At 34.5% G+C, this 11648-nt stretch overlaps 2 protein-coding genes across 2 annotated transcripts in view; one reads left to right on the plus strand and one right to left on the minus strand.

The window, feature by feature from the left end:
* The window catches only part of LOC117124070 (GATOR complex protein WDR24-like), a 22239-nt gene extending 14915 nt beyond the window's left edge, over positions 1–7324 (plus strand). The window contains exon 2 of the mRNA XM_033270201.1: positions 4256–7324. Within this exon, the coding sequence (XP_033126092.1) occupies positions 4270–6081 (1812 nt within the window). The 5' untranslated portion in view covers positions 4256–4269 and the 3' untranslated portion in view covers positions 6082–7324. The remainder of the gene's footprint in view (positions 1–4255) is intronic.
* A 1899-nt stretch (positions 7325–9223) lies between these two features.
* LOC117124014 (V-type proton ATPase catalytic subunit A) overlaps positions 9224–11648 on the minus strand; it is a 14473-nt gene continuing 12048 nt past the window's right edge. Inside the window, exon 14 of the mRNA XM_033270131.1 lies at positions 9224–10919. Coding sequence (XP_033126022.1) covers positions 10827–10919 — 93 coding nt within the window. The 3' untranslated portion in view covers positions 9224–10826. The remainder of the gene's footprint in view (positions 10920–11648) is intronic.

The raw sequence follows: 11648 nt of genomic DNA on the forward strand, positions 1-11648 counted from the left end.
TTATTACTATTATTATTATTATTATTATTTATTATGATGATTATTATTATTATTATTATTATTATTATTATTATTATTACTATTACTATTAGTATTATTATTTCTTGCTTACACCTTGTTTATTTGCGCCTTATAAATTGACCTATTATTATTACTATTATTATAAGGTATAGATTTTTTTTTCATTTTCTAACGAACATTACAATTTCCCTTTTTGAGTTCAGCAACCAAATGTTGATTGATGTCTGTATTCGTGCGTCTGTAAAGTTTCTTTGAAAAACCCACCCTCGAGCATTGAAGAAAAAATCGCCTGCATTCGTGAATTCTGTATTTAGGTATATGGGGAAGGTAGGTACTCTTAATGGAGCGACGTTCTAGTTCTCTTTATGCTAACCACGAACATGTATAGTACGCGTAATATAACCACATTTAAACTCTAATTTAACGAAAACAATAAGATACTTAATAAGGCTATTTAAAAAAAATAAAGTTGTCTGAAGGTTAACTACAGAATTTACAGTACAATGTAGTTAATGTGTTATAGGTTGTAAAAACTGTATTGAGTCGAAAAAAAAATTTCGAATAAAAAAATATTTCGCTTGACATTAGCAATTAATCATTTGTGAAACAAAATTATAGGCTATGTCAAGTGTTATATTGAATAGTGGCAGATTCAAGGGGAAACCCAGTCAGCACGGGACCCCATCCTTATTTTTTTTTTTTCAAAATTATTTTTAAAAAAATGGAGAAAACAGACAAAATTGTATTCAACTTTTAATCTGAGAGTGCCATTTCTGGCCATCTTGAGGTGACATAATCATAACTTTTCTTACCTCAACCCCAACAATTCTGTGGCTAAGGCGGGTGGACATTCTATTTACGCAAGACTCTCCCTGAAACCCTCTATTTTGACTTCCTGGACCCGCCACAGTTGGAGTATCATTTCCGAGCTACATAGAAGGGTAATTTTTATCCATGGGGAAAAAAGTGAAGTTTTCGTCGGGGAACCCATATCAAGGATAACCCTCATATCAAATAATTCATTGAGGAAGCAATCTCGACTTCGACATTGTTCAGAAATCTGTGGTGCGTTCAAGGGGAAGGGGAGGCTAAATTGTACAATTTTTTTTAAATGGAGATATAAGGAAAATTATATTCAAATTTTAAGTTTAATAGTGTAATTTCCGGCCATCTAGAGGTGCCATAATCACAAATTTTCTTACCTCAGCCCCAACCATGGTGGGGCTGAGGTGGTATAGATTCTCTATCTGCTGAAGTACCCAGTCGCGGATTCAAGGGGACCCAGCCGGCCCGCCCCCACTCTCCTAAATTGTTCAATAAAAAATGGAGATATAAAGATAATTATATTCAAATTTTATGTCTGGAAGTGCTATTTCCAGTCATCTAGAGGTGCCATAATCACAACTTTTCTTCCCACCATGGTTGGGGCTGAGATAGTATAGATCTTCTATCTGTGAAAGTACCTTCCCTGGGCCCTTCTATTTCGAATTCCTGGATCCACCACTGGAAATTACAACAAATATGAAATCATATTACAGTAGCTTGATGCCTATAAAATAACTTATAAAATTCACCAAACTTCGTAAAATATCCGTAGCGAAGCCCCTGGACCCCCACCGGGGCCCTTGGCGGCCCACTGGCCCCCCAGCCTAGATGCTTGCTTCGCTTGCATACTCGACCTTATGAAAAGCCCCCCCCCCCCTTTCAAAAACGTTCCGCCGCCGCTGATTAAAAACTTGTTAAAAACTAAAGTATCTGTATTTTTTTATTTCACAGTCATAATGAATATGCACTCATACAGTATTGGATTGGATTTATTTGGTGTAAACACCAAGAATAGCCCACGAAAGTCTAGAAGAAGACTTATTTCCAGTGGGGTCCTTCTGGTGGTAATTGGGTAGTACACCGGAAGACAATCCCCTACTCTTTTCCGAAGAGTGTACTGCGTTATTTGTTAGGCCATAAATGCACTAAAAGAGACCAACAGCTTATAAACGTCTCATCCGAAAGACGGTGCGCTATTGTAACTTGTACTTCAGCCCTTCAACACGGGGAGAGGCAGCGATGGGAATTGAACCGGGGACCTGCAGGTCTCCACGGTTCAGCACACACACAGTGGCTACCAGCAGATTAGCCGACTGAACTAAGCTGCTCTCTAACCAATTACACGCACGCATTTCCAATTTCCGGTTTCCTATTGGCCAGTGATCCGATCATTATCTTCTTGGTGTCTGGATCAGGGATTTTCTTGCATGAATATACGGGTGCACGGCTAGCCGTGAGCTGCCGTGTATGAACATAGCATATAAGGCGCCGTTTTTAGAAAGAAAAAAAGATCATAAGAAAATTAACGCTGAATGGAAAAGAATATTAAATGCATCTGCGTCCGGATTGCTCAGAAATAGGCCTATATTTAATAGGGTTTGATACCCAAGTGTTGAAACGCGAGCGCTCCCCGACCACCATGAACAGTAGGCCTATACAATCCGTGTACCTATTGCCGAATGGTAAAAATAGCGTACTGGAAAGAAGTCAAATCGTAGTCGCTGTTATACATCTAAGAACTGCCTGATACACTGTACTTGTTTATTTCATTCCATTGATTTGATGTTCTTCTCTTTGCATCTGTTAATACACACAATTTTGCCTGCGGGTCACCAGCTATATGTACATGGAGCTTTTATGTATTTACATTTGAATGGAAAGAAATGGGTTGAATTAGAATAAAGCATGTTTGTGTAAGCGTGTAAGTTTTTGTATCCGTCCTATTTCCTGTGAATAATTTTTCTTACTAGGGTTAGGCCTACCAAATTCTGCCAACACAGACTTAGGCCTGTATCAATTTAAGCAACATGTTTTTTCTTTCACAAGCTAGGCTTGTAGATATATTTTTTCGACTGGTTGATATTGACTTACGGTATGTGAAATTGTGATGAATAGCATTACTGCATTACTGTGTTTGAATAATTGTCATTGTCATAGATTTAAAGATAATTACTTTTTTAAAAATAAGCCTATATCAACATTATATGCCTATATTGCATATTGTATTTGACTGGTCTTCTTCGTTAAACCACGCTTGTCTGCGCAGAGTGGCAAAATCCTACGACCAGACGAATAGAAAACTGGTAAATAGGCCTATTCGACAAAACAAAACGACTGCGTAGTTACCACGATACACGCATAGCGTAATCAATGTTGCTTCAGTTTGTGGCAGTATGGATTTTTCGTTAAAAAAATGTTTTCATGCAGTTTTTAAATTATGTTAGCCTACTACAATTATTTTTTGACTTATGTTTATATTATAATTATTATTTTCTGAAATGTAATCTAAATTATATTAACACAAATGCTGTTGCTGAACTGACCAATAGGCCATGTTTGTTTTGGTGTCGTGGATAACGTATTGCAAATTAACGCACTCTGGTTTACCTTAATTTCGTTGCCAACGAAGACTATTTTACGAACCAGCCGAATGAAAATAATACTCAACGAAAAATCGTTGTTAACGAAACGAACCATTTAAATTGTTACTCATCTTAATGTAAATTTCATAGTCCTATCAAACATTTTTGAAGTCATAAAGGTTAATTAGCTAATCTGTAAAACGCGATGAGCTTTTTGAGTATTACACACGTAAACAAAAGACGGCCTGAAGGGAAAATATCCGTATATTCCATAATAATACATACTAATCATAAAAAGTACATAGACCTAGGATGACGTAATGTGACAGGAAAAGCCCGGGGATCAATGTTATATAGAGCAATCTGCGCAATGATATGCTTTAGTTATCGGAAGAAAGTACGATATCACGCAATACTCCCAATTTCAGAAAGAAATTATTTATAGAGGAAGGAAAGTTATTAAATCTTTTGGAGAAATGTCCATTAAAAAGAAGAGTGTAAAATATTACCTATTCTTACAATTCAAATTTCCTTTAAATCCGTGTTCTCTCGAAATATGAAAATTTAGGGGTTTCAAAGGCTTATTTAATCGGGATTGGGTCTACTAATGTGTAAAAGATACATACATTTTTTTCTCCCGCCGAATTATGGTTTTTCTCGCCGACTCCCCCTCCACCACCCGCTGGTGCCACCCCTCACCCGACGCAAGGCTCTCGGGTTTGACCAATCGGCATCACCGAAAGTTGTCACGATGCCAAGCGATTGCATGGAAACCAAGCTTTATGTTCTTTTGTTTTTCTCAATAGTTACGTTTTTCTATTCCACAGTTGATTGGCTGAACATGGAATGCTCTAACACTTGGTATAGCTATGGACTTGCTATAGTAAGCTGTCTGTTTGTATTAGAGACATTTGCAATTGCAGTGTACTGTTTTAAGCGCCATTTTAAAAAGCAACAAAAATACCGGTCTAAGCATCATGAAGAAGGGCTCACAAAACACGTAAATCATAAAAACGAGAGTGAACCAAATACATTAGTAAGCCAAGTAGTACCTCCACCGACAAGTATCTCAGAAACGTTAGACCAAACGCCGAGCATGACAAAAAATGGGCGTGATACAAGATACCCAAAGTACAAAAATCAGCAAAATGGTGTTTCAAATGGAACGACGGTAACTGAAATTACAGAGAAATATGTTCAAAAACCATTAAATCCTTTGCAAAATACGTCTAGTACGGTTGCACAGGATCAGCATCCTCAGCAAACGTCACAGTTGATCGGTGGTAAAAGAGGGAAGACAGATAAAAAGAAAAAGGGAAAACATCAGCGAATTGACCCCCACCATCGAAGTAGACAGCGTGCCGATGTTATTCGAATGAACTCAGTTTCAACCGATGAGGAAAGAGAAGAACAGATAGTGAAACAGAAAAACTTCATAAAGAACTCATCAGACAAGGAAAGAAAAAGCGTGCCAATGCAAGCATTGAATAAAGGTGCTGATAAAACTAATATAAATTCGCCAACGGGATCACAGAAAGGGATAATGAAATTGAATACAGACAACATGGATGTTGATGACGTAGTTAACAGATCAAAAGATGGTTCAGGTACAAACGTGAGCAAAAAGCAGAAGAATGCAAAGAACAATAAGAAATCTGTTAGCTTCAAGCTAGAAGGGCCTGTGGAAACAGACGGTGAAGGGGAAATCAAAGATGTTCTTTCCAGCGATAACAAGTCGGGGATATCCATCATATCAGCGAATAAATACGATAGAAATGTGAAAGACATACTAATGGGAAACGTTGCCACGGCAGAAGATGTTGTCGACTCATACAACACAGAGGTCGTAGCAAAGCGTAAATTCATTGTCATTAGTGACGAAGAGGACGAACCTGTAATCGTCGAACTTGTAACTAATGGAAGAAAAAACAGCAAAACTACTCCTCAGGTCAACAAACCAACCAATGGGGTTACCCAAGACAGCTATAATCAAAATGAAAGAGTGAATCATCAACCTGAGAGCATAGATAATTATCAGATTAAAAGCCAACTTCAAGACAACATACAAGACGATCAGCCAGACAGCAACAACAATCCGAAGAATAGTGGTAAATTGAGCCTTCAATGCAGCAGTGCAAACCTTCAGGATAAGGGTAATCTAAATACACAAAAGGACGCCGAAACCCATCCAAAAGACGAAAAAGTCGGCCTAAAAAATAGGAAACGTCAAGATAATGAGAATAGCCACCAAGCATCACAGATCAAACAAACAATAAAAGATAATCTACTAGCGCCTCCGCAATCTGTTGTTTTGGTAGAAAGAAATGAGAAAGTTTCATCGTCAAGTAAAAACGATGTCAAATCCACCGATAAAACTAAGCCAAATTTAATCTTCAATAGTTTTGTAAAGGATTCTGACAGTGTAAAAATTACAAGTAACAATTCCCATAATGATCTCGATAACAAAACGCAGCCTGCCAAACCAACAGACAAGATCGAATCAAAAGTGATAGTAACACCGTTGCAAAATGACGCCGTCGACGCTGTCGGACAAAGTAAACGCACCATAGCTAGTGGCCATGTCAACTCAATGATAAAAATGTTTCAGAACATTGACGGCGGTAAAGAATTGTCTGAAGAATGTAATTGTTAGTTATTGAATCAGTACGCAACATAGAAAACAAAATGCATTACTTGGATGGAATTATCATTTTTAAAGAATAATACGAATATGCCTACGATACGGTAGGTCATGGAGGAAATATCTAAAGATATTTCGTCCATGGTATGATATACGCACGATAGGTACAAATTGCTTGGCCTTATTTTGTCTATGTTATATATTTTAATTAGCCGGAGTTGGCCAGATCCATGAAAACATGCAATTTTCTTCAAATTTGTACAGCATTATTTTCGTCAGATTTCTCCTGATTCAATCAATAAACCAATCATTAATAAGCGCATTGAGGTCTAATATGCGCCCTATAATAGTCGACCATGATTAATAATGATGAATTTATGCTTTCAAACAATTTACTTTGAAATACATTAAGTCTATTTGTACGATTAAAATGCATGTACATGACACGATCAATCACATAACAACTACATTGAAAGTAGTTTTGTAACTTGGCATGCAGTCACCAAGTAAATTTCGAGATTATAACTTGCATAACGCAAATCCAGTGAAGTGGCGAAGCGCTTTTCACATTGTGAAGGCTTTGGTGCACGGCGTTTACTCCAGAGGCCTTATTCGATAGCAGCGCTTATTATAATCTATTATAAAGCTTCTTGAATCTATTAAGTGTTAAAATGGTATTTGTATATTGGCTCTGAATGATTGCAGCATTAGGCCTATATACTTTCTGGGAATTTTCAACAAAAAAGGCAGGTTGTAGGCTAATTGTACTCGCATTAGGCTCTGCGACGTTTATAGAATAATAAATAAGCAAAAAACAACACATTTTACTGCCGAAAAAATGCTGTGTCTCTTACAATATACAGCATATATTTAAAATTTTTCTCATTACTGCAGTTAACAAGTCAATTATTTTTGGAGCCAGATGAAATTCTTACAGATCTAGTGTTTTGAGAACAATTTTAGCTTAAGAACATTAGCTTTATATTATTGTATTATCCATATAAATAAAACACTTTTAAGACCTTTTATTATACTATGTCATTATACAACATAAAGGTCCTATTGTACGAATTTTTGAGTGCCATTACCTTCAGGCCTATTATAAATACATTGTTATATTTAATATAATTTTCTTTTGATATTACATTTTGTGAATGTATAAAATTATATTTAGAAAATCTATATAATTCTGTCTGTAGATTGTTCCGAATTTTATAATTATATAGGCCTATACTTTATAATTGTGTGTATGTATATATACATACATACATCTGTCTCTTATACACATCTAGATGTGTATAAGAGACAGTGGGAAACGTTTATATATATATATATATATATATAGGCTTGTGTATATTTTTACTGAGATAATTGAGGACTGAATATGTATTTTTTAGCTATATTTTGTTGTTGGTCTGGTCAATCTTTTTTAATTGTTCATTTCACGTTAGTTCATGTAGGGGATCCCTATGGAAATAATTGTATTTTTCGCATTTGTTTAGGGTTATCGCCGATATGCTCTTTTGTGATTCGATCTGTTTATGTTCATTTGTTTATGTATTTGTTAAAGAGCATATTGAATAAATCAAAATCAAATCAAATATATTGGGCATATTATATTTAATATAACTTCCATTGAGTCTATTTAAATAAATTTATGAGTCATATTATATTTTGAACATTCTATATAGACCTACTTGTATATATACTTTGTGTGAATGTTTAAATTATATTCAGAAATTAATGTTAAGGCTATGCAGAGTAGTGTTGTGTGTGAATGTTATTTTAGAAAATAGTTTAACTGAATTTTATCTTGGACATAATTTAAAAACAAATTTATATTGGACATTTATAGAATATTTTGTGTAAATGTAAATGTTATATTTAGAAATCTATTTTTTATTGGTATTCAGAATAGTCAGGTGTGCCTACGCAATTTTCGTGGGCGGTAATATTAAGCCTACAAGTCTTACACACAGCGTATAAGTACGCATGTTTGTATATTGCTTTATGTGCAAGGAAAACTAAATGTAGGTACAGTTACTACATTAAGTGATGTACAGTAATCTATCAATTATTGAAAACATTCATCAGGTTTAATAACGTTAATATATTGTCTTTAAATGCAGTATAGTTTTAGCTTTTTTGGCTGCTACTTCGGCGGACCTTGATCACGAAATGACGTCAAGGTGGTAGCCCTGTCCACACTACCACAAAACATGTGACATGCCTAAATATGGTCATGATAACATCACAACCATAGGCACATCGTGACTATATATGGGCATACAACAGTATTTTGTCAAAGAAGCAGCAAGAGAAACTACAAAGTTTAAGTAATACAATCCACCCTCCAATTCGACACCACTTATTCAAAGTATCAATTAATAATCTTCAATCTCTTAACACAAAGCTAACCCTCTAATTGGAGATCGAACCCCGACACCACCCAAATTTTCAGGTCCCAAAGGTGGTCTCGAAGTAGTGGAGGGCGAACACTTAGACACTGTTGCTAAGGCGAGACTTTTTTTTTTTATACCTTGTTTATCGAACCCACCGCCCGCCAATAATATAAAATAAAAATACAATTTTATTTTTGGTCAAATTGCACATCCACCGCCATGAGAGGGAAAATTTAAAAAAAAAAAAAAAAAAAAATATTACGCCCGTCGCTGCCTTGAAATCTTCAAAATTAGATATGTATAATATTTCTTCCTAATTATATAAATTTAAAGCATTTAACCATCCCATTACAGTACTACACTGTTTACATTCACCACTAAAATTTTATTTTTATTTTCTCCTTCGTCTGGATGTTTTTGAGTAAGAAAAAATTTTTTATATTACTGTACTTTTTCCGCTCTCCCCTGACAATCTTTTAAAAAAAATAAGTTCGCGAAACATGATATAAAAAAGTCTCGTCAAAAGTCCCACAAAACGAGTGTTAAAACATTCGAAAACGTATGCGTTTGTGGGATAACACGCGTGCTTGCTAGACACGCGTGTGTTCCTGGCCTGTTGTGATTGGTCGGTTGTTAAGTTGGATTGTATACAAATAGCAAATCATCAGACAAAATGTCTGAGACTAAAGACAGTTTTTCCTCCTGCCAGCAGATAGGTAATACGTATAAAATAAGCAAGAGGAGACAAAGAATCTATTTTCAAATATATTTTATATCAACTGATATACAGACAATCGCAATTGTGTACTCTGTGTGACTTTGTTGACATTTAAAATTCTGAATTCAGAACACACCTGGATGACATTCAGAACACCTGCAGCATGAGCATATATAATCAAAATATGCAAAATTTACTCCCCATTACTTCCTACAGGCTGTGTGTTGACTCCAACATCATTATTAGCATTTCACCCAGCAAGCATCGATACATCACTGACGGATGGTTGCAGGGCACATAATGGGATTAACATTTAGGTGTTACCTAACAGATGGAAGTCGGTGGATAGAAAAGGATTACTATGGTTCCTGTAAGATTAAACTGTACACCTGGTGAGGCTATATTCCAATAAAAACAGGAAATGCACATTTTATTATTTTTATTTTCAAAACAGACAATTACTGATTTTTTTTATGATGCAAATATAATAAAATAATCACGGACAGTTGAGATCACCAACCTCAATATGACCTTATGAAATTCCCTTGCAATAACAGCCTCCTGATAAGAGAACCATTATCTTATTAAAAATATAATTACAAAAATCCACCATCATAAGTATAAATAATAATACAGTAGTAATAAATCAGAAAAACTGCATTAATATTGGAGACAACACCCTCTTTTAAAATTTAACCAGTCAGAAGTTCTCCTTTGAACATCTATTTTGCTATGCATTAATTTAATGCTGTTAACATAATGGTACTCATCCAATGAATTATCCTGGGGCAGATTATAGTGAATACCTTACACAGCCTCATTAATAATAATTAATTAATTATCAATTATTAATGTTAATATCAATAATATAAGCAATAATAATGTGGATAATAATACATTTATAAATTATAATAACAGAATAACAATAATAAAAACAAATAATAAAACGTGGAATGCTTTGTTATTAAAATTTTTGTAGTAAAGATGATTCATGTCTCAACATATCACAATATATTTAAGAGTAGATTTCTAAAACATTTATTGCTACAAACATTTAAGAAAAATTTTGACTTGACGCATTACACAAAGACCACAGTTATTCCAGTTATTCTACTGATTGCCAAACCTGTCTTTATAAATATACTTTTGTAAATCTAATATAACATTTAATAATTCTATATATGACTATCCTCACATAATCCATTAGCATAGATACACTTTATTACCAACAACCGACCATACAACTATACCTAATCATGAAACAATCTCCCCCATCCAATTTATACCTTGGAAATAACATGCTATAATATAATTAATTAAATCCCTAATATGAAATTCTTTATTCAAAATGTACCACAACTGTAAGATATGCTGGCTGGGATTACTGCATCATCTGCTCTGATGTGTAGAATCATAAAAAAACAAATAAGTCTGAGACTACTTTTATTGGATTTCCTCTTACTGACACTATCATATTCACAAATCCTCCAATTGCTAAAGTATATTTCAATAAACCCATGTATGGATTCTAATCCAATATGGATTACATGATAATCCCTATGTTGTTCTCAAATCTTATTGCATTATCATTCTTTAATATTAATCCTGGAGCTCAATACTGGATAGAATGATTCAAACTAGTCCTCAAGGTTTCTAAATCCTTGCTGCATATTATCTAGTAGCTTATCGAAGTCTGCTTTGATTTTAGCCTCACCATCTTTTACTGGGTCCTGCAAGATTGAAAATATCAGAGGAATATTTTGGTTGTTGTAAAGAGATCACAAGAAAAATCCCTTAAAACGCCTTGATGTTATTGGTGCAATGCTTGAGGATTGGACTCTTATTCTTAAAGTCCAAACCCTTATTTATTTATTATTTTTTAAACCTTGCTGTGCAGGTCGCGCATGTCCCGGGCAAGGCACTTTTATCTATGTTGTCTTTATCCACCCAGGAGTATAAGTGGGTACCTTGGATGGTAGAGAGCAAAATTCGCTGATTCTATGGAGAGAATACTCCCTCCATAGGCATCGTTCTAATAACTGGGGCAACAATGTGGCACTCCAATACTTAGTTAAGTAGAGTTAACCCACATAGTATTACTGTTCATAAAAAATGAAAACTGAATCTCCTTTCATTTAGCCTCATCAGAATCCATATGCAAATGAATTCCATCTAGTTAATGGAAAGCAAATGAAATTCATTAAAACTGAGGCAGCAGAAACAAACTGGAGTGAAGAAATACTTGAATGGTAATTATTTGCAATTAAAATAAATGGTAATAAATTTAAAGCTTTTGGTAGAAAATAAAATTTCTGTATATCAGTAAAAACAGTTTTGATATGTTTGTCATTTATTAATAACTTATTTAATAAGCAATTTAGTACTGTATTTCATTTAGTTAATGGAATATATATATATATATACATATATATATATATATATACATATATATATATATA

Source organism: Anneissia japonica, unplaced genomic scaffold (assembly GCF_011630105.1).
Source record: "Anneissia japonica isolate Jap-2015-1 unplaced genomic scaffold, ASM1163010v1 scaffold522_len1101056_cov227, whole genome shotgun sequence".
In the NCBI taxonomy this organism is placed as follows: domain Eukaryota; kingdom Metazoa; phylum Echinodermata; class Crinoidea; order Comatulida; family Comatulidae; genus Anneissia; species Anneissia japonica.